Consider the following 23975-nt stretch of genomic DNA (forward strand, 5'->3'; position numbering starts at 1 on the left):
AGTTCTGTTTTTGTTCAGGTATTATACTGTTTTTATTACTGTGACTTTGTAGTATAGTCTGAAGTCAAGGAGCCTGATTGTTCTAGCCGCATTTTTCTTTATCAAGATTTCGTTGACTCTTTGGGGTCTTTTGTATTTCCATACAAATTTTAAAATTATTAGATGTGATTCTGTGAACAATGTCATTGATAATTTGATAGGGATTGAATTGAATCTGTGGATTGCTTTGGATAGTATAATCATTTGGTCAATACTGATTCTTCCAATCCAACAACATACTTTTGGTATATTTTTCCCTCTCTGTGTCATCTTCAATTTCTTTCATCAGGTTCTTACAGTTTTCAGAGCAAAGGTCTTTTGCCTCCTTAGGAAAATTTTCTCCAAGGTATTTTCTTTCTTTTTGATGGGATGGTAAATGGGACTGCTTCCTGAATTTTTCTTTCTGATAGTTCATTGTTAGGGTATAGAAATTCAAGTGATTTCTGTGTATTAATTTTGTATCCTGCAACTTTGCTGAATTCCTTTCTGAGCTCTAGTAGTTTTCTGGTAGCATCTTTAGAGTTTTCTAGGTGTAGTCTTGTGTCATCTGCAGTGACAGCTTTACTACTTCTTTTCCAGTTTGGATTCATTTCTTTTTCTTCTCTGATTACTATGGCTAGGACTTCCAAAACTCTGTTGAACAAGTGACAAGAGTGGTCATTCTTATCTTGTTCCTAATCTTAGAGGAAATGCTTTCAGCTTTTCACTGTTGAGTATGATGTTAGTTGTGGGTTTATCATATATGACTTTAGTATGTTGAGGTAGGTTCTTTCTAAGCACATTTTCTAGAGAGTTTTTTTTTTTTTTATCATACATGAATGTTGAATTTTATCAAATGATTTTTCTGCATCTGTTAAGATGATAATATGGTTGTTAGTTTTCAATTTGTTAATGTTAACACTATTTGCAGTTGTTGAAAAATTCTTGCATCTCTGGGATAATCTCACTTGATCATGGTGCATGATCCTTTTAATGTGTTGCTGGATTTGATTTGCTTATATTTTGCTGAGGATTTTGCATCTATGTTCATCAGTGATATTGGCCTGTAAATTTTTTTTTGGTGGTATCATTGTCTAGTTTTGGTATTCGGTGGCCTCATAGAATGAGTTTGGGAGTGTTCCTTACTCTTCAGTTTTTTTGGAATAGTTTGAGAAAGATTAGTTTAACTCTTTACTCTCTTTTTACATGTTTGCTCAGTGTTAAAGAATCTGCCTGCCAATGCAGGAGACTTGGATTTGACCCTGTGTTGGGAAGATCCTCTGGAGAAGGAAATGGCAACCCGCTCCTGTATTCTTGCCTGAGAAATCCCATGGATAGAGGAGCCTGGTGGACTATAGTCCATGGGGGTCACAAAAGAGGAGGACATGACATAGTGACTAAACAACCACAAATGTTTAATACTAAAAAATTCACCTGTGAATTCATCTTGTCCCGACTTGTTTGTTGGGAGTTTTTAAATCATGGTTTTGAATTTCAGTACTTGTGATTGATCTGTTCATGTTTTTTATTTCTTCAGGTTCAGTCTTGCAAGATTGTACCTAAGAATTTGTTAATTTCTTCTAGGTTGTCCATTTTATTGACATATAGCTGTTTATTGTAGTCTCTTGTGATCCTTTGTATTTCTGTATTGTCAGTTGTGACTTCTTTTTCTTTTCTAATTTTATTGAATTCAGCCCTCTATCTTTTTATTCTTTTTTTCTTCTTAAAAAATATTTATTTATTTCAGCATGCCAGATCTTTATTTCAGCATACAGGATCTTTAGTTGTGGTATGCAAACCCTTTACTTGTGGCATGTAAACTCGGCGTGTGGGATCTAGTTCCTGCAGCAAGTCTTCCTGTTTTGGGAGTGTGGAGTCTTTGCTGCTGGACCACCAGGGAAATCCCTCTCATTTTTCTTGATGATTCTGGCTAAATCAATTTTGTTATCTTTTCAAAGAACCAACTTTTAGTTTCATTGATCTTTTTTTAAACTGATTTCTTCATGTTTATTTCATTTCTATTCTGATCTATTTAATTTCTTTCCTTTATGTTTTGTTTGTTGTTCTTTCTCCAGCTGCTTTAGGTGTAAGGTTAGGTTGTTTGAGATATTTCTTGTTTCCTAAGGTACAGGTGTGTTGCTATAAACTTTCCTCTTATGGCTGCTTTTGCTTCGGCAGAAAGCTTCAGAGCTTTTGGATCATCATGTTTTTGTTTTTGTTTGTCTCTAGGTTTTTTCCCCTAATTTTCTCTGTTATTTATTCAGTGTTATTAGTTGTTTAGTAACATGTTGTTAGGCTTCATGTATTTGTGTTTTTTTGTTTTCTTTCTTATAGTTGATTTCTAATCTCTTAGTGTTGTGACTGGAAAAAATGCTTGATATGATTTCAGTTTTCTTAAATTTACTGAGGTTTGCTTTTTGGACTAGCATGTGATCTACCCTGGAGAATATTCCATGTGCCCTTGAGAAGAATGTATAGTCTGATGCTCTCAATGGAATGTTTTATAAATATCAATTAAGGCTGTCTTGTCTAATATATCTTTTTTTTTCATTTATTTTTATTAGTTGGAGGCTAATTACTTTACAATATTGTAGTGGTTTCTGCCATACATTGACATGAATCAGCCATGGATTTACATGTATTCCCCATCCTGATCCCCCCTCCCACCTCCCTCTCTACCCAATCCCTCTGAGTCTTCCCAGTGCACCAGGCCTTAGCACTTGTCTCATGCATCCAACCTGGGCTGGTGATCTGTTTCACTATAGATAATATACATGTTTCGATGCTGTTCTCTCGAAACATCCCACCCTCGCCTTCTCCCACAGAGTCCAAAATATTGGTCTGTGTTTTCTTATTGATTTTCTGTCTGGATGATCTGTTCAGTGATATAGGTGAAGTTTCAAAGTCCCCACTATTTTTGTGTTACTGTTGATTTCTCCTTTTATAGCTATTAACAGTTGCCTTATATGTTAAGGTGCACCTATTTTGGGTGCATATGTATTTTCCATTGTTATATCTTACTTCTGGGATTGATCCCTTGATTATAATGTAGTATCCTTCTTTGTCTCTTTACTTTTAAAACCTGTTTTGTCTGATATGAGTATGGCTACTCTGGCTCTCTTTTGATTTCCGTTTGCAGGGAATATGTTTTTCCATTCCCTCACCTTCAGTCTGCGTGCATCTCTGATTCTGAAATGAGTCTTTTGTAGGCATCATATGTATGCTTCTCACTTTTGTATCCATTCAGCCACTGTGTGTCTTTTGGTTGAAGCATTTTATCCATTTACATTTAAGGTAGCTATTGATATATATGTTCTTATTGTCATTTTGTTAATTGTTTTTGTTTTTGTAGGCCTTTTTTCCCCTTTTCTTGGGATTTGATGACTGTTTTTAGAGTTTTCTCTGGATTTGATGACTGTTTTTAGAGTTTTCTCTGAATTCCGTCTTATTTCTTGCATATATATATATCTATTATGCATTTTTGGTTTGCAGTTACCATGAAGTTTTTGTATAGCAGTCTTTTTTTTAAGTTACTGATTTTTTATTTCAAATGCATTTAACCCACTGAAATGTTGTGAAGTAATTAGCCTCCAACTAATAAAAAAAAAAAAGAATCAAATGCATTTAAAAAACCCTGCATTTGTACTCTTCCCTCATGATTACTGCTTTTGATGTAATATTTTACATCTAATTGTTTTTTTGTATCCCTTAACTGCTCATTGTGGATACAGATGACTTTATTACTCCTGTCTTGTAACCTCACTACTAACTTTGTGAATGGATTCTTATCTTTACTGTATGTTTGTCTTTACCAATGAGCCTTTTCATTTTGTAATTTTCTTGATTCTAGTAGTGGCCTTTTCTTTTTTGCCTAGAGAAGTTTCTTTAACGTTTGCTGTAATGCTGGTTTGGTAGTGCTGAATTCTCTTAACTTTTGCTTTTTGATTTTGCCATCTAATCTGAATGAGAGCTTTGCTGGGTATAGCATTCTTGGTTGTAGGTTTTCCCCTTTCATTACTTTAAATATATCATGACACTCCCTTCTGGCCTGCAGAATTTCTGCTGAAAACTCAGATGATAGCCTTATGGGAGTTCCTTTGTATGTTATTTGCTATTTTTAATATTCTGTCTTTAATATTTGTCATTTTGGTTAGAGTGTGTTTTGGTGTGTTCCTCTAGGTTTATCCTGTATGGGACAACTCTGCACTTTCTGGGCTTGTGTGACATTTTTCTTTCTGAGGTTAGGGAAGTTTTCAGCTATTACATCTTCAAATATTCCCTCTGGCCATTTCTATCTTATCCTCCAGTGACCCCTATAATATGAGGGTCTGTATGCTTGATGTTGTCCCAGATGTCTGTTTAGTGACAGTGATTTTCACTACTCAGTCTTCCTCACCAGTTCATTTTTCCATATCATTTAGTGTACTGTTGTTTCCTTCTAGTGTATTTTTTATTTCAATTATTGTATTCTTCATCTCTCTTCAGCTGTTCTTTATGTTTTCTCTTTGTTAAAAAAAATTGTAACTTCTCTCTCTCTCTCTGTGTGCATCCATTTTCTTCCCAATTCTTTCCCTCATCTTTACGATCCTACTGTGAACTTTTTCTCAGGTAGGTTGCCTGTCTCCTCTTCACTTAGTTCTTCTTTGGGGGTTTTATCTTTTTCCTTCATCTGGAACATATTTCTGTGGTGTCTCATTTTGTGGAGTAGTGGCCTTCTGTAGGAGATGTCTTTCTTGTTCCAGCAGTGCCCCCTCCTCCTGTTAGCTAAGCCATATACCTGCACAGGCCCTTCTGCTGTGGCAGGCTGACTGTGAGTGGTCTGGTAGGCTTGGTTGGCTGCTAGTCTGGTTGGTTGCCAGGCACTGCCTTGTGTGAATGCTGCTGGCTACTCTTTAGTGTCAGCTGGCCATGAGGCAGCTGTTGCAGAACCCTAGGGAGTGCTGGGGGGAGTGCTGGCTCACTGGTGGCTAGAGTTAGGATCCTGAAGACTCTGGGGCTATTCCCACCTATTGGCAGGTGAAGCCAGATCCTGGGGTTAGTGCAGGACCACTGGCAGGCAGAACTGCATCCTAGAGCCTGGTTTAGGGCCCAGGGATCCCAGAGCTCATTTTAGATGACTGGTGTTGGAGGCTGGTTCCTGACACAGTTGGATATGGGGCCTGGGTGTCCCAAAGGTTGTTGGCCTGCTCGTGGGCAGGGTCCCAGGGTAGGGTCTGACCTGCTGTTGCTGGACTCTGTGCAAGCTGTGGTACAGTTTTTTGCTTCTGGTGTCTGCCCTCCTGATGTTGTAGGGTGGTCGAGAGGCTCGTGTGAGCTTCCCAGTGCAAAGGGCCCAGGCTCAGCTCTTGGCCCTCTGGCGAGGAAATCTATGTTTAGGGCCTTGTCTGGTGGTGACTGTGAGCTCAGGAAGTCTTTAAGCAGCCTGTTGGTGGGTGAGGCTGTGTCTTGTTCAGTTAGTTGTTTGGCCTAAGGCATCCTACAGACCCTTGGGTGGGTCCAGGTCTTGGCGATACTGAGCCAAGATGGCAGCCGCCATCAGCTCATGCAGCTGAATGCCCCAACTATGCCTGTCGCCAGTGTCCATGCCCCTGGGTTAGTCACAGCCGCCTCATGCCTGCCTAGAGGACTCTCCAAGACCAGTAGGTAGGTCTGGCCCAAGCTAATTTCAGATTACTGCTTTTGCCCTTGGTCCCATTGTACATGATATTTTGTATGTGCCCTTTAAGAGTGAAATCTCTTTTCCCCCAGTTCTGTGGGGCTCGTGCAAGTAAGTCCACTGACCTTGAAAGCCAAATGCTCTCAGGACTTGTCTTCCTAGTGCTGGACTGCAAGGTTTGGAGCCTTACATGGGGCTCAGAACTCTCATTCCTGAAAGAGCCTCTGTAGTATACTTTTTCTCTACTTTGTGGGTTTCCCATCCTCAGGGGTAATATGAGTCTATCCCTCCTACCGGTCTCATTATGGTTCCTTCTTTGTGTCGTTAGGTTCCAGTCTTTTTCATCTACAGTTTTTCTGTAGATAGTTGTGGTTTTTGGTGTACTCATGAGAAAAGGTGAGCCCAGGGCCTTTCTACTCCACCATCTTGGCCTCTCTCTTTAGTCATAGCCTTCTTAATTAGATTTTTAATAAATGAAATAGCTTTTTCACTTATTTTCAGAATTCATTTGTTATTAAGGCCCCAGACTTTTAATTTTCTTACTTCAATCTTAAGTTTTAATGTTACTAATTCCATTGTTTAGTTTGTTGTTGTTGTTCAGTTGCTAAGTCCTACTCTTTGTGACCCCATGAACTGCAGCACACCAGGCTTCTTCTGTCCTTCACTGTCCCTGAGTTTGCTCAAACTCATGTCCATTGAGTCAGTGATGCCATCCAACCATCTCATCCTCTATTGCTCCCTTCTCTCTTGCCCTCAGTTTTTGCCAGCATCAGAGTCTTTTCCAATGAATTGGCTCTTCGCATCAGGTGGCCAAACTATTGGAGTTTCAGCCTCAGCATCAATCCTTCCAGTGAATATTTAGGACTTGATTTCCTTTAGAATTGACTAGTTTGATCTCCTTGCTGTCCGAGGGATTCTCAAGAGTCTTCTCCAGCACCACAATTCAAAAGCATCAGTTCTTTGGCTCTCAGCCTTTTTTATGGTCCAACTCTCACATCCATACATGACTATTGGGATTATTTAATTTAGTAGCTTTCAAAATATTTGTTCACACTGAGAAATCTACTTTTCTTCATGTCACACAAATGCATACATATATACACTTATGTACATATCTGAAATATCTTAATTTTGTGGAGAACTTGGAAATATTCTAATTTTTTTTAAAGCTAATCATAACCCATGCATTGATTGTAGACTCACAGTTTTACAAAACACTGATCTAGTGAATCAGTGGTATTGTGGAGCTCAGTTTATGTTATTTAGCTTTATCTCCAGCCTCACTAGAAGTCACTTGTTATCCTAAGAAACGGAGGGTCACTTCAAGCCATTTTTAGAGTCAGCATACCATGAATGAATGTAATTAAATTACAGAAATTATAAGAAACTCTGAACTTTGAAATAACATGGAACTAAGCTGAAATTCTAGTCTTGCTTCTCTGAGCCTCAGTCTCTTCATCTGTAAGCCGGATGTTAGACAATATTAGAGTGGTTAAAAGCACGAATTCTTGAGTCGTACATCTTGGATTCAAAACTAAGATCTTGGATCTTTAACCTCTCTCTGTCGAATTATCAGTGAAAGGGGAGAGTGACATTCACCTCATAGTGTTTTGGGAACTAAGTGAACAGCAGGATGTGGCCTAATATATAGGAATCACTTAGTAAAAGTCAGTTGTTGTTATGTGTTAAAGGGAGATGATAATAACTGCTGAAGACTTGAGAACAGTTTAGAATAATGAATAAGAAAAGTTCCTACCTCAGTGATTAAGCATGTAGCAGATTGTATTTGGTTGAAAGATTAAAACCTTTTCATATATTTAGTAGCTGGACGTTTCGTATGGCTACATCATTACTTAATTCTGAAGCAGTTAAAGTATGTTAGCATGAGTCTTAACTATCAGTCATTCCAAAGATATCATAACATACAGATAAATTACTCACTTTGATATAAACTTATTTTGAGCTATTGTGGTATTCACATTTTTTTTTCATGCCTTTCCTTTTAATTTTCTAAGTCATGCTTTCCTTACTTTTCTGTTCTTATTTACTGTATTCTCTGGTTTATTTATAAGTCATATCATTAAAGTCTCAGATTTTTAACCACAAGGAACAATTCATCTCAGAACCCTATTAAAAGATGAAGGCCAGAGAGTAGCTTTGCCAGTGTTTCAGTTAGTGACAAAACTGGGACTGGATCCTGGTTCTTTTGACTTCCAACTTAATAAGTGTTCTTTCCACAATACCAAGGCACATTTTAGAAATAAATGGGTCAGACCCAGTGTTTAAGTATACACTGGTTTTCATATATTCTTCCTTGAAATCTTAAAGGAAAATTTAAAGGTAGTTAAATCATTAAAAAGTTCATTGCCTTTCATAAATTTGATTTCAGCAATGTTTTGATTTGTTTCACATGTCCCTGTAAGATTGAGTTAACGCATCAAAATTATGTTTATGGGTTTTTTTTTTAATATTTGTAACTGTTGAAGTGATAAAAATAGTAAATATTTAACATTAGTATTGTGAAAAGCTAGTATATTGTTTTTGTAGGGCATATAAATTTTACTTAAATTTTTATTATTTAAAAAAATTCTTTAGCAGACTGACCTAAATTCTCTATGGCCTCTGGATAATTTTTGTTTTTAACATTTGCTTTAACATTTTAGTACAGTCTATTCTAAACTATAAAAGTTATCTAATTTGTGAGTAATCCAGGATTTTTTTTTCCCCACCATCTTGCTTTTGCCCTTTTCATTCATCAGTGCTTAAGAAATAGAGCAGGATATAGAGTTGGTGAGACTTAGAAACTCAGTTTTTCTGATTGTTACCTTAGTTGGCAAAAGTTAGTGAAATAAAAAATCCATGTATAGGATCCTCTTTGGATTTTGGTTTCCTATAATCAAGTGTTGGCTCTGTGGGAAGATGCATAATTCTGTTGAAATTCAGTGGTGTACCAGAAGACGACATAGGGCCTTATGAGAGAAGGCTCCAGCAGTGTCTGGTAGAGACTTGCTTTGGTGGCAGACAGATGGAGGCATTCAGGGTGGGAAATTCTAAGAGGGGCCGGCCTTGGAAGGAGGGTTGTTTCTCAGAGTGTGATGTGTATTCTGAGGTGGCCAATTACTTGAACAGACACTCTGAGATTAGAGCACTGTTTGGGTCAATGGCAGCATTTTCTAGATACTTCTGACCCTTCCTTCATCTTTAGCTCTTATAGCAACTTTAAAATTTGTGAACCGTAAATTCAGAATACAAAGTCTGATTTTTTTTCCTTACTTCTGAGCTTAATTATATGAAGAATCTGAAAGGGTTCATAAAAGTAATCAATCCTATTTTTAGTTGTATATTTAAAATCATTACTTTTCTTCATGATAAAATTTTAAGACTTTTCTTTGGAAAATGTGGTTGTCAAATCTATATCTGGCCTGTCATACACATAGAAGTATATCCTCTCCTTATTTTCTGACCCAAGTCCAGACTCATATATATCTCCTTCCGACTCATATACTGTGGCAACCTCCTAGTCTGTCTCCCTCAGAATAGTTCTGATCCCTTCAAATGCAGTTTTCATCCTTTCTCATTAAGAGTTCTGAATCATTCCCTTTGCCAAATATTCCTGTTCTACAGTGTTTAATTTACTCTTCCTGTCTCAAAAGACCTTTTCCTGTCTAGTTAGTATTAATACCACACTCTGAGTTTCTAGTCATCACTCCTCCCCCTTGTAGTCAAGCTATTTCCTCATTGTTCCTCTCATGGTGCTTTTTTTTTTTCCTTTTACTACTTTGGACCATACTCTCTCTTCTCATCTTCCTTTTCCTTTTCTGACCTCTTATTCTACACAGTACCTCACAACGCAGCACTTAATTCTTTTGTGTATACAGAATCAGATTAGGTCAGAGACTTCTGGAATTTCATCCCTGCACCTCAGTTCTTGCTATCATTATAGTAGGTGCTCCATTAAAAAAAAAAAAAATTAAATGGATAATCGAGGGATAGCAGCCACAGAGGTAATGAAGAATCCTTTAAAAACCAAGATGGATATTTAACTTGGGGGTAGGGGAGTACAGTGTTGAAAAGTTGGAAGACTGAATGAGTGAGGACAGCTGTTACCTATGCTGAACGATTTGGGGATGAGAGATCATGGAAGACAGGTATCCTGAGACCAGTTGTTCTAAAATGCATAAGAAATGTTCTTGGTGTCAAGTTTTATCTTCATTTCATTTAACACACTGGAATTGTCTGAGAGCTGAAAAAATGTCCTTCCCACTGCCACCCACTGCTGAGGTAAGTAGGTACTTGGGAAAGGGAGGCATGAGGATGGGGAGCGAAGTCCAGTGGAAGACATGTAAAAGTATCCGATTGCTGGTATCTAAGGAGAGAGAAGAAAAGTAACTGGTAATTATGGTAGTAGAGTCCTAGGAGTCTAGTTTGAACAGCATTCTCAGCTAATGCAGTAATTTAACTGATGAGTGACAGAGTGGTGGCATTCAGCTTGTAGTTTTATTTGGCCATACTTCCCACATTCTTTCTCCTGAGGAAATGCCCAAACGTGTAGATTCGAGTGACAGCAAGGCAGTTAAATCATCTAGGATATGAATGTGGTTTTGTTTTACACTCCAACAGCTATAAAATCAGTGAACGAAAATCTGGATCCTTTTTTTTTTTTTTTTTTTAACTCCCTTTAAAAAATTGAATGGCTTCTTTACATTTCTTCTTTGGTATAACTCTGAATTAAAAGTTTAATTTAGGGATTATTTAATTCCTATCCTTTATCTTCATCAAGAATCTAGAAGCTTTTTATAACTGTAAAAAAGTTGTAACTCTCTTGAGCTTCTGCCAGTAGCATACGGTGATGCCAAAATTTATGTGTGGGAAAGTTGATTTCAATGAGGGTAATTTAGCTGAAGTTTAGTCTAAGAAACTAGTGTTTTGCTGCCAAGCAATTATTTGCATTTCTAAAAAATGACTTATACTTTTTACTTTTCTTTTCGTCATAAACTAGTTACTTAAGTAAGTTATTGTCACTAATGGTGTATTTCTATAAAGGAAACTATATTCTTGTTTAATTCGGTTAACCTCAGACTTTTAATATGCAAGGTTGAATACTTCTATTAAATGTTGCCTTTTGTTTGAATAAAATCTATAGGAATTAAATCAACAGCTAGAAAAAGAGAAAGAAGTGGAAGACCGTGAAAAGAGAAAGATAATTGCTGAAGAAAAGCACAAGGAATGGGTTCAGAAAAAGAATGAGCAGGTAAGGAGAAAAAAGGGCACACACGTACCGCATCCCATTTATAGTCTTCATCCCGTTACTCCTAGTCACTACCTGCGTGTTTCTCATTTTCTCTTAGATTCTTTCTTTTCTGACCTAGTTTCTGCCCCCTCCCCACCCCACCCCAGCCCTCTCCCCGCCAAGGACATCTGTCAGATCTTTTGTCCTTTGCTTTCTGCTCTCTCCCTTTTCCATCATGTGGCTTCCATTTGGATGTGGTTGCAGGTAGTCATGAAGTCTGTTATCTCCAGAACTGACCTCCCAGAGCCTTGGATTTTCATCTCTTCAGTAGGTAGGCACCTCTGCGCCTGCAAATCTAAAACCACCCATTTTTACCCATTCTCCTCTGACAGAACCATCATCCTGACTCCTTGATTTCTGATCTTAGTGTAGCTTCTCAGGCACCAAGACGTAATTGGAATTCTCTTGTTTCTAATTGCCGATGCCTTTCCTTTATGATCACCTCTCTCCTGTTTGTGCTTTCTTCTTGGCTGGACTCATTACATTTTTCAGTTTATTTATTGTTTATTAGCTTGCCTGGTGGCTCAGATGGTAAAGAATCTACCTGTAATGCAAGAGACCTGGGTTGGATCCCTGGGTCAGGAAGATCTCCTGGAGAAGGGAATGGCTACCCACTCCAGTGTTCTTGCTTGAAGATTCCATGGACAGAGGAGCCTGTGGCTACAGTCCATGGTGTCTCAGATTCGGATATGACTGAGAGACTTTCACTTCACTTCATTGTTTACTTCCCATACTGGAATGTACGCCCCGTGAGGGCAGGGGTTTGTGCCTCTTTGTTCAGTTATCCAGCAGATAAATCAGTATCTTGATGCTTAAAAGCCACCCAAGATGTGACTTCATCCTCTGTATCCTTGCCAGAGAAATCTTGCCAAAAAGCCAAATGTCATTCCTCAGTTCAAAAGTACATCTTTTGTCATTCCCTACTCTCCTCTGAATAACATTTGAACTGTTCTGGCCTGGCTGGTTAAATTCTGCTCTCTATGTCTCCTTCACCTGTGCTATTCTTCATTCCACACTAGCAGCCTCTGACTGGTATCTCTGGGGAGCACGTTCAGGATAAGCATGGCCCGTCTTCTTGGCGTATTAGTTTTGCTGGAAAATATTGAGAAGAAGAATGTTATTTTTATGTTAAAGCAAGCACAGATATTTAATAGTATAGAACATAAATTTTATAGTATTTTTAAAATACACAATAGAATTCAAAGAAATATTGGGCTTTGGATTGTGCTCCCCAGCCCCTAGGAATATACGTTCACAAGAACTTTTGAGAACATTTCTGTTCTATTTCTCATCTTTTTAAATAATTATGTCCTCAATGTGGGATCTCATCACATTTTCCCCCCTACCTTTAGTGGCTCAGATGGTAAAGAATCTGCCTGCAGTGCAGGAGACCCAGGTTCAATCCCTGGGTTGGGAAGTTCCCCTGTAGAAGGAAGTGGCTACCCACTCCAGTATTCTTGCTGGAGAATTCCGTGGACAGAGGAGCCTGGTCCATGAGGTCACAAACAGTTGGAAACGACTGAGCCGATTTTCACTCACCTCTTTTTGTTATCCAACTCAGAGTATTTCCTACATGAAGTATTCTCTGATCACGTGCTGGAAATTCTTTTCTTCTCTGAATCCTTCTTTAATTGACATCACTTTTTCATATACTGCCATGTATTGTGTATATATTTTGTGGCTGCTTTGTATTATGCATATGTCTTCACTTCTCATGTAATTTTAAGACTCTTCAGGATAGGAGTTATTTTTTAGGTGGTTCCCCCTCTTTGTAACTTTCTATTTTGTATTGGGGTATAGCTGATTAACAATGTTGTGGTAGTTTCTGGTGAACATAAAGGGACTCAACCATGCATATTTAGGTAACCATTCTCCCCCAAACTCCCCTCGCATCCAGTCTGCCACATAACATTGAGCAGAGTTCCTTGTTCCCTATCCAGTAGGTCCTTGTTGGCTATCCATTTAAAATACAGCAGTGTGTGCATGTCCATTCCAAACTTGCTAACATCCCTCCCCCCATTCATCCCCTCTGGAGGCCATAAGTTTGTTCTCTGTGAGTCTCTGTTTTGTAACTAAGGAGTTATTTTTGTATTACTTTTTATCTAGTGTAAGATCTGACATAATGCTTTTTCTGCCATCAGCCACAGGTATACATATGTCGCCTCCCTCGTGAACTTCCCTCCCGTTTCCTACCCCATCCCAGCCCTCTAGGTTGTCACAGAGCACTGGGTTGAGCCCCCCGTGTCACACAGGACATTCCCACTGGCTGTCTGACGTACAGAGAACAGACCTGTGCACACAGTGGGGAAGGCAGGGTGGGTCGAATTGGGAGAGTACTACGAAAGCATATACAGAGCATTTGGAGGTGATAAATTATTGAATGAATGAATGTATCATCTTCCTTTGAACTGTAATACATTCTTCTATCGGATCACAGGTTAGAAAGTTAAAAAGTATTTATCTTGTCACTTTGTTTCCTGTTGTGAGTTTTTGCATATTTGGAACGGCACTGCTTTTATTATTGATGTCCAGCTTCATGAATGCAGTTAGATGTTGAAATTGTAAACCAAAAGTTTTAACTTATTTCTAATTTTTGGTTCCTAGCTATTGTTGAATGTAATGCCTAGTGTTATTAATAAGAGTACCTAGTAAAAACTTCCCCAGTAAATTGAAGATTGCATAGCATTCTTCATCCAAGTATTATAAGAAGGAATTGACTAGATGTGTGTGTTATTACCATAAATATATCTGTTCTTAAGTAAATTATTTTTTAAAGTTTGCTATATCCCGTAATACAATGAGAGAGTTCTTTGTGAATAAATGCCAAAATCAAAATAAGCCTGTGTGACCACTACTAAGCCTTGAGTGATACTTTTTTGAAGTGTATAATTATAAAACAGTTTTGTGTGTATTGTATAAGTATATTCTCTCCTCTAAAAGCTTCTCTTATCTTCTGACTCCATTAAGCTCATTTTACCATGCCAATCAAACATAGTTGTTGTTTGTCTAAGAATGCAGAGATGATACATTCCCTGTTTTAATTAGTGGTGGTAGATCTAATCCAATTATTTGAGAAAAAAATTTCTTTCTTTTGGAGGGAAGTGCCTTGTCCTGACATAAATCACTAATTAGCAAAAGTAAGATTCCCTAAGGTTGAGAAGAGTTTAAAAATGAACCTTGAGAAATTAAAATTAAATTATTCTGCAGAATTCTTATGCATGCTAAGGAATAATTAGGATACTCTTTTTTTTTTTTTTCTTTAAGAACTCTCAGGTTTCTTATTTCAGGCTTGGTTACATTTACCTCTATTTGTAAAGACTGCTCTCTGGTTCTTCTCTTCCTGTCTGGCATCTAGCTTTTTTTCTCCTCTGTTTACATTTCATGGTGTGTGGTCCTCTGCTGCCTCCAGCCTCATTCACGTTTTAGCTATATCTGTGGCATTATTTTCTCTAAGTCATTTTCACTGTGTTCTCTCAAAAAATCAGACAAAAAGAATTTATGTATCCATTAACAAAGCTGGTTTCTTTTATTGTGACTGGTTTCTTTTATTGTAAATCTTTTTTCAAATAAAGGTCTTCTCTCATCTAGAACTCTGATATTTGTGTTGCCATACTAATTTATTTTTTAGATTGTTTTTTACTGTGTGTTACCACATATTTTGTAAAAGGGTATTTGCCTTCATTGAGAATTAAAAGTAAATTTATTTTTAAAGTTTTTTTTTAAACCAAGAAACTGCTTTTTAATGTAAAAAATTAATTCAAGCCAACAAGCATATGATTGATAACTGTCATCAGTTCTCATTCATGCCTTCAACACTTTTATTATGTGCCAGGTACTATTGAAGGAATCAAAATAGAAATCCAGGTTTGTTAGTTTCCTTTAGTTGGAAGAAACAAAGGTTCTCTCAAGGCACCATCTTTAAAAAAGAAAAAAAGAAGATTGATTGCTGTGCTCTGTGTGGTATAGAAATGGAGTGCCAGAAAATCTGAAGCCACTTAGTGGCTGGCTGTTCCCTCTCAGTACTTCTCTCTGAGTGCCTGTTCTGGTATCCTTTTGCTAACTAAAGACATTCCATTCCCTCTTCTGCAGTTTAAATGCTGCAGAGAGCCTGATGATGTTTTAAAATCAACTTCATTGAGCTATAATTTATGTACAATAAAATACACCTATTTTAAGTTTGATGAGGTGTGACAAGATATGTACCTGTAAAACTAGCACCACAGTCAAAAGAGAGAACGCTTTCTTCACTCCAAAAAGCTCCGTTGTGCTCCTTTGCGTTTAACCCCTGCTTCCTAACCCCCAACTAACCCCAGCTCCAAGGAAGCCATCGATCTGCTTTCTGTTCCTATAGATTTGCCTTTTCTAGAATTTCAGATAGAGTCACTAAATGTATATTCCTTAGCATCAGGCTACTTTTTAAAAAAATATATTTTTATATTTGGTTGTGTTCTGTCTTCGTTGCTGTGCACGAGCTTTCTCTAGTTGTGGCAAGCAGGGGCTACTGTCTGTTGCAGTGTATGGGCTTCTCATTGCGGTGGCTTCTCTTATTGCAGAGTGCGGGCTTTCGGGCGAGCAGGCTCAGTAGTTGTGGCTCATGGGCCCTGGAGCTCAGGCTCAGTAGTTGTGGCTCATGGGCTTAGTTACTCCTCTGCAAGTGGAATCCTCCCAGACCGGGGGTCAAACCTGTGTCCCCTGCAGGCAGATTCTTATCCACTGTACCACCAGGGTAGTCCCAGGCTACTTCTGTTTTTAAAAAATTGCTAGTATTTCTTGTATTAAGATTGTTCCTTTTTATTGCTCAGTGTCACAAATCATGTATCCATTCACTAGCTGATGGATAATTAGGTTGTTTTCAGTTTGGAGATATGAGTAAAATTCTGTGACAAGTCTTTTTGTTGATACTTGCTTTCATTTCTCTTGGGTAGATGCCTAGGAACTGAATTGCTGGGTTGTATGGTAGGTTTTTAGGTTTTAAAAAAAAAATTGGCAATTTCTTATAAAGCGCTTCTGCCATTTTATATTCCTGCCACTAATGTCTGACAGTTCCAAGTGTACCGTATCCTTGCCAGATTCTAAGTCTTTCTCATTTTAAATCATTCTGTTACATGTAGTATGTCATTGGGCTTCCCAGGAGGCACTAGTGGTAAAGAATCTGTCTGCAAGTGCAGGAAATGCAGGTTCAATCCCTGGGTCGGGAAGATCCCCTGGAGTAAGAAATGGCACTCCATTCCAGTGTTCTTACCTGGAAAATTCCATGGGCAGAGGAGCCTGGTGGGCTACAGTCCATAGGATCACAGAGAGTCAGACATGACTGGCTAAGTAGCAGCAGTATGTCATTGTTTTCATTTCCATTTTCCTGAAATCTAATGATATTTAGCATCTTTTCATAAGTTTATTAGTCTACTGGGGCTGTCATAAAAAAAATACCACTTAAAAGTCCTATCTCAAAATACAACATCAGGCCAGGGGATCAAAATTGTAGAGGAGTAGTAGGGGAGCTCACCTACTCTCACAAAAATATTAACGCATCAGTAAGTGGAATGATTTACTCAGAACATCTAGTGAATGCCAGCAGAAGACCTCAGACATCCAAAAGGACAAGAAAACCTCCACGTGGCCAGGTAGGACAAAGGAAAAAGAGAAGGAAATGAATCAGGACAGGCTTGCGCCCCAGGGAGGGAGCTATGAATGAGGAAAGATTCCCATTCCCGGGGGAGAGCCTTCACCAGGGGATCAGCCTGGGTGGAGAGGGACACTCAAAGCCTAGGAGGAGAGCGCAGCAGCTGGTTTGCAGAAGGCAAAACGGAGACCTTCTGTACCCTGCACAGAAGGTCAGCATCACTGCCCTTGTTCCGCAGCCTAATATGCTCCTCTGTTGATACAGGAGAGGGCTGGGGGCTGAAGCCCAGGCTTCAGAGATCGGATCCAGGGAAAAGATCAGGGTAGGCTGTGCGGAGACAGCCCGAAGAGGGTGGACTGTGGTACCTGAGGGTGTGCTCAGTAGCAGCCAGCACCTGCCAGAGAGGCCAGGTGCCATTACTAGGGGCACACAAAGGTGGGGGGGGGGGCGGTTACCACGAGAGCCTTTCCCCCTGTAAACGCTCCCAGGCAACAGGACACCACCTCACAGACGCTCTGGGCGTGGGCGCGATTATCACGGCCATGGTAGGCTCCAGAGGCAGGCCTGGGCAGCCACCATGAGATCTGCAGGCTGGTGCCAGGCACTGCCCCTGCTGTCCGGGAGTGTGCAAGGGCTGCTACGCCTGCACCCCCCATATCAAGGGGATAGCATCCAGCTCATCCTGAGGAGAGAGACAGCAGACATCCAAACTAAAAGCAGCCCCTTGATTCCGGAAAAGATGGCCGAGCAGAAGGACTTGAGCTCACCCACTCTCATGAAAACACCAGAAGCACAACAAACTGCTGAGCAACCACTGACAAAGGAGACTGGAAACTACCAAAAAGGGTATTTCACATTCAGAGACACAGAAGCAGCGAAAAGAGACAATAAGAGAGATGCTTTAGTGACATCATGAGTGAGAGACCCACAAACTGCAAAATAGTTATATTGCAGAGGTTCTCCTCCCAGAGTGAAAGTCCTAAGCCCCATCTTAGGCTCCTGAGGCTGAGCGTCTGGCATCAGGAGGTGGAAACCCCCCCTAGAGCACTTGGCTTTGAAGAGCAGCAGGCTTGAGTGCAAGAGCTCCACAGGACTAGGTGAAACAGAGACTCCACTCTTGGAGGGTTCACATACACTGGGATCCAACACAAAGCAGAAGAGGTTGGGCTAGACCTCCCTGTGAGTCTTGGAGAGTGTCCTGGGGAGGTGAGGGTTGGCTGCGGATCACTGAGCTGGGGGCATGGACACTGGAGGCAGTGGTCCGAGAGAGTACTGATTGGTATGAGCTCTCACAGAGGTCACCATTTTGACATCAAGACTTGGCCCTATCCAACAACCTACAGGCTCCAGTGCTGGAATGCCTCAGGCCAGACAGCCAGCAGGATAGGAGCACATTGCTACCCATCAGCAGACAAATTATCTAAAGCTGTACTGAGCTCACAGCTCCCTCTAAACACAGTTTGACATGGCTTTGCTCACCAGAGAGACACACCCAACTCTTCCCACCAGTGGGCAAGCCCCAGAAGTAAGACGAGCTAAAATCCTGCAGCCAGCAGAAAGGAGACCACAAACACAGAAAGTCAGACAAAAATGAGAGCAGAGAAATATGTTCCAGATGAAGGACCAAGATAAAAACCCACAAGACATCTAGATGGAGGTAGGCAACCTACCTGAAAAAGAATTTAGTGTGATGATAGTAAAGATGATGCCCGAATTTGGAAAAAGAACGGAGGCACAGATTAAGAAGATAAAAAAAGATTTTTAACAAAGAGCAAGAAGATTTAAAGAACAGAGATGAAAAATAGAATAACTAGAATGAAAAATACAAGAGGAGGAATCAATAGCACAATAATTGAGGTGGAAAAATGAATTTAGTGAGCTGGAAGATGGAGTGTTGGAAATCACTCTTGTGGAACAGAGCAAAGGAAAAAAGAATGAAAGGAAGGACGGTCTCGGAGACCACTGGGCCAACATTACAAGCATGAACATTTGCATCATAAGGGTCGCAGGAGGAGAAGAGAGGGGGCTTGAGAAAATATTTGAAGAGAAAATAGCTGAAAACTTCCCTAACACGGGAAGGAAACAGCCACTCAAATCCAGGAAGCACAGAGAGTCCCAGGCAGCTTATACCCAAGAGGAACATGCCAAGACACCTATTAATCAAACTGACATAAATTAAAGCAAAGTGAAAATTTTAGAAGAAACAAGGGAAAAGCAACAAGGGAATCCTCATAAGGTTGTCAGCTGATTTTTCTGCAGAAACTCTGCAGGCCAGAAGGGAATGCCATGGTATATTTAAATTGATGAAAGGGAAAAACCTACAACCAAGGATATTCTACCCAGCAAGGCTGTCATTCAGAGTTGATGAAGAGATCAAAAGTTTTACAGACATGCCAAATTTAAGAGAAGTCAGTACCACCAAACCAGCTTTACAACAAATGCCAAAGGAACTTCTCTAGGAGGAAAATGGAAGGCAACAACTAGAAACAGAACTATGAGTGGGAGAGCTCACCAGTAAAGGCAAACTACAGTAAAGATAGGAAATCATCCACACACAAATAGGATACCATAACCAGCGATTGTGAGGACAGTACAAATGGAGGATATTGGAAATGCATTTTGAAATTAAAAGACTAGGAACATAAAGCAATCTTATATATGTATAGACTGCTATATCAAAATCTCATGGGAATCAAAAACTGAAAATTTACAAGAGATATACAAAAAAAAAGGAATCCAAACACAACACTAAAGTTAGTCATCAGATCACAAGAGAACAAAAGAGGAAGGAAAGAAAAAAGACCAACAAAAACTTATCTAAAACAACTAACAAAATGGCAATAAGAAGCTATTAATACATGTTGATAATTACCTTAAATGTAAATGAATTAAATGCTCCAACCAAAAGACAGGCTGAATCAATACAAAAATAAGACCCTTATATATGCTATCTCTAAGAGATCTGCTTCAGATCTAGGGACACATACAGACTGAAAGAAGATATATAGATGGCCACAAGTGATTCTCACAGACCTGAGAATCACCTGTGCCAGTCATATTTCTCCCAAGAAGATACGCAGATTGTGAAAAAGCACAGGAAAAGATGCTTAACATCACTAATTATCAGAGAAATGCAAATCCAAGCTACAAATGAGATATCACCTCACACCAGTTACAATGGCCATCATCAAAAAGTCTACAAATAAAAACACTGAAGAGGGTGTGGAGAAAAGAGAATCCACCTTCACTGTTGGTAGGACTGTAAATTGGTACAACCACTGTGGAGAACAGTACGGGAGGTTCCTTAAAAAAAGAACTAGTAATAGAACTACTGTATGATACAACAGTCCCACTCCTGGGCATATATCTGAATAAAATCGTAATTTGAAATGATACATGTACCCCAGTGTTCACTGCAGCACGATTTACAATAGCCAAGATGTGGAAGCAACCTAAATGTCGATTGACATTTAGATGGATAAATGAATGGATAAAGAAGATGTGGTATATATTTACAATGGAATATTACTCAGTCATAAAAAAGAATAAAATAATGCTGTTTGAAACAACATGCTCGGACCTATAAAGATTTACATATTTTCATATGTTGAATCAAAATTTTTTTAAAAGATACAAATGAACTTATTACTAAACAGAAACAGACTTACAGATTTTGAAAACAAAGTTGTGGTTACCAAAGGTAAAACCTGGGGGTTGGACAGTAAATCAGCAGCTTAGAATTAACATACACGTGCTACTATATATAATAAGGACCTATTGTATAACACAGGGAACCATACTCAAATTCTGTGATAACCTATGTGAGAAAAGAACCTAAAAAACGGTGTATGTACATGTAGAGCTGAATCACTCATCCGTTCACCTGACACTGAACAGCATTGTAAATCACTCATACTCCAATTAAAACGAAAACCAGTACATTGAGGATTAGAGCTTTAATATATGAATTTTGGCCGGGCAGATTTCAATCCATAACACTGTTGACTATTTCTGTGTCTCTTGTGGAGTTTCTGTTTGTTTTGTATTTAAACTTTTACCCATTTTGTGTGTCTTAATAGTAAGTTGTAAGAGTTCTTTTTATATTCCTTTAAGTCCTGTAACATGTACTGTAAATATTTCCTCCATTTAATTTTTAATGGTATTTTTTTTTTAAGAGCAAAAACTTAAAATTTTTGGTAGGTTCTGTATTTCTGTTTTTTCTTTTACAGTTTGTGGGTTTTGCTTTCTGTTCAAGAAATGTTTGCCTGTGCCAAGGTTGTAAAAATATTCTCCATTTTTTTATTCTAGAGGTTTTATAACTTCAGCATTTGCCTGTGTTTGTATTTTGAGTTAATTTTAATGATAGCATGCATTAAGGATCACGGTTCATTTTTTTCAGAGTATGGATATCCAGTTATTTTAACACTATTGAAAGATAATCTTTTTCCCTATTCAGTTATCTTGGCACTTTCATTTAAAATTAATTGAGCAATATATTTGGGTCTATTTCTAGACTCTGTTCTGTTCCTTTGATCTATGCCAGTACCACACTGTCTGGTTACTGTAGCTTTATAGAGTAATTTTTAATTTAAAATTCTTCTAATCAAATACTGTAAGTCTTCCATCTTTTTTTCTTTATTTCAGAATTGTTTTATTTGCTCTGCACCCTTTCCATATACAATTTAGAGTTAGCTTATCAATTTCCCTAATCATGCTTGCTTGAATAGTGACTGATACTTATTGGGATTCCATTGAACACATAGATCATTCTGGAGAAAATTACTATCTTAATAATATAAATGTATAAGCGTGATTTTTCTTTTCTATTTATTTAGGTCATATTTATCTCAATCAACTTTTTTTTTAAGTTCAACATACAGGTGTATTAAGTGTCTTTTGTTAAATGTATCCCTGAGTATTTCATGTTTTGAAAAAGAGTTATTTTGCCTTATTCCTAATATTTTCTTATTTCATATTTGGTTTTGATATTAGGTAAATACTGGACTCCTAAAATGAGCTTGGTTGTGTTCTTTTTTTCTGTTTTTTAAAATAGTTTGTGTGATAATTGGTACTGTTTTTTCCTTAAATGTGTGATAGAATCTACCAGTGAAGATATTGGAAGCTGGAGTTCTCTTTATATGAAAGTTTTTAATTCTGAATTATTTTTAGTAAGTAGAATTACTTATAATAGTTACTTCAGTTACTATATTTCTTTTTGAATCAGTTTTGAAAAGTGGTGTATTTTAAAGGAATTTTAATGTCTCATTTAAATTGGATTTATTGGCCAAAAAAATTGTTTTCAGTGTTATCTCATATGTTTCTGAGAGATCTGTAGTGATCTGTCATTTGCCATTTGTGTGACCTTGGACAAATTACTTAACTTCTTTGTGCCTTAGTTTCCTCATTTATAAAATGAGATCTTAATAGTATCTTTCTCATATTGTGGTTTTAAGAATTAACTGACATAGTGTATATGTATACAATGTACAGAATAGTAACAGGCAGAGTTAGCACTGAATAAATGTTAGCTGTCAAAAACTGAAAATAGTGTAGAGACTGGATGACTCCTTGTTGATAAGCTTGTGGAGGAGTCTTATGAGTCAGATAGAGCTGCAAGATCCTTTTTAATCTTGTGGATTTTCTGACTGTAGGAAGTAGTTAAATTCGAGTGTTATTTCAATGGATATTGAGTTCTCAGCAAGAAAGGATTTCCTTTTACAGGTATTGCTACCCAACAGTAAGGAAATATAGTAACTTAGGGAATGATGGGCTTTGATTTTCTTTCCTTTTTTTGGCCTTGCCGCGAGGTTTGGGGGAACTTTAGTGCCCCAGCCAGGGGTTAAACCTGTACCCTCAGTGTGAAAGCTCAAAGCCCTAACCCTGAATTGCCAGGGGATTCCTGGACTTTGATTTTTAATCCTTGCCTTTCTTGCACAGGAGCTCCCCTGATAGCTCAGTTGGTAAAGAACCCGCCTGCCATGCAGGAGACCCTGGCTTGATTCCTGGGTCAGGAAGATCCACTGGAGAAGGGATAGACTACCCACTCCAGTATACTCGGGCTTCCCTTGTGGCTCAGCTGATAAAGAATCTGCCTGCAATGCGGGAGACCTGGGTTCAATTCCTGGGTTGGGAAGATCCCCTGGAGAAGGGAAAGGCTACCCACTCCAGTATTCTGGCCTGGAGAATTCCCTGGACTGCATAGTTCATGGAGTCGCAAAGAGTCAGACATGACTAGGTGACTTTCACTGTCACTATTTCTTGCACAGGACTGCACATTTGTTGAATATAACTAATGTTTGTTACTTGGATCTTATTTGAATTGCTTGTATTGAAGTATTCTACAAGATGCTTTCAAGGGAAGAATTTCTTGGCTCATATTTCTCTGCTCCATGAAGGGTGATACATATGACATTCATATTACATACACTTTATGCCTTGCAGATTATTTTCTAAACCTTTGATAAAGAGAGCTAGCCATGTTATTAGTTGTTTAGAATTTCACTGTGTTGGAAGATTATCTTTTGAGTGAGAAAAGGAAAAAATATTGTTAGAATCTGTGTCAGGTTTTTTTCTGCAAAGGGTCAAATAAAGTTTTAGGCTTTGTGGACCATACATTCTCTGTTGTAACTATTTAACTCTGCTGTTGTGGTGCAGTAGCAGCCATAGACAATAAATATGTAAATAAATATGTATGGCCACATTTCAATAAAACTTTTATTACAAATACAGGTGGTAATGGACCATATTTGGCCTGCAGGCCATAATTTGCCAACCCTTGATCTGTGTAAGACTAACAAGAATTGCATAGCCAGAGATTTGTCTGTATGTGCCCTTATAACAGTATTTAATGGGCTAAAATTTGTCCTCTGTAACTCTTTTGTGGTGAAGATTTATCCAAGTATTCACACTGGCAAACTGTCTGGGAAATATATACCAATGTGGCTCCTATTTTAGAGTGAGGGTAGACATCCATTAAGAAACACTAAGATTCAGGCTTCTGGTTCAAGATGGCAGAGTAGAAGAATGTGCACTCATCTCGTCCTGCAAGAGCCCCAGAATTACAACCAGCTGTTGAACAACCATAGACAGGAGGATGCTGGAACCACCAAAAACAGATACCCCATGTTAAAAGACAAAGAAGAAGCCACAGCGAGTGATAGGGAGGGCACAATCACATAAAAGCAAATCCCATACCTGCCGGGTGGGTGATCCACAAACCAGAGAGCAATAATACCAAAGAAGTTCTCCCACTGTTGTGAAGGTTCTGAGCCCCACGTCAGGCTTCCCAGCCTGAGGATCTGACAAAGGGACTGGGAATCCCCAGGGAATCTGGCCTTGAAGGTCAGCGGGATTTAATTATGGGATTTCCACAGAACTGGGAGAAACAGACT

General features: G+C 38.7%; 1 protein-coding gene across 1 annotated transcript in view; it reads left to right on the forward strand.

The window, feature by feature from the left end:
* CCDC34 (coiled-coil domain containing 34) overlaps positions 1-23975 on the forward strand; it is a 43822-nt gene that overhangs the window by 14011 nt on the left and 5836 nt on the right. Inside the window, exon 3 of the mRNA XM_065944298.1 lies at positions 10818-10925. Coding sequence (XP_065800370.1) covers positions 10818-10925 — 108 coding nt within the window. The remainder of the gene's footprint in view (positions 1-10817; positions 10926-23975) is intronic.

The sequence above is a fragment of the Muntiacus reevesi genome, chromosome 9 (genome assembly GCF_963930625.1).
Source record: "Muntiacus reevesi chromosome 9, mMunRee1.1, whole genome shotgun sequence".
Classification (NCBI taxonomy): domain Eukaryota; kingdom Metazoa; phylum Chordata; class Mammalia; order Artiodactyla; family Cervidae; genus Muntiacus; species Muntiacus reevesi.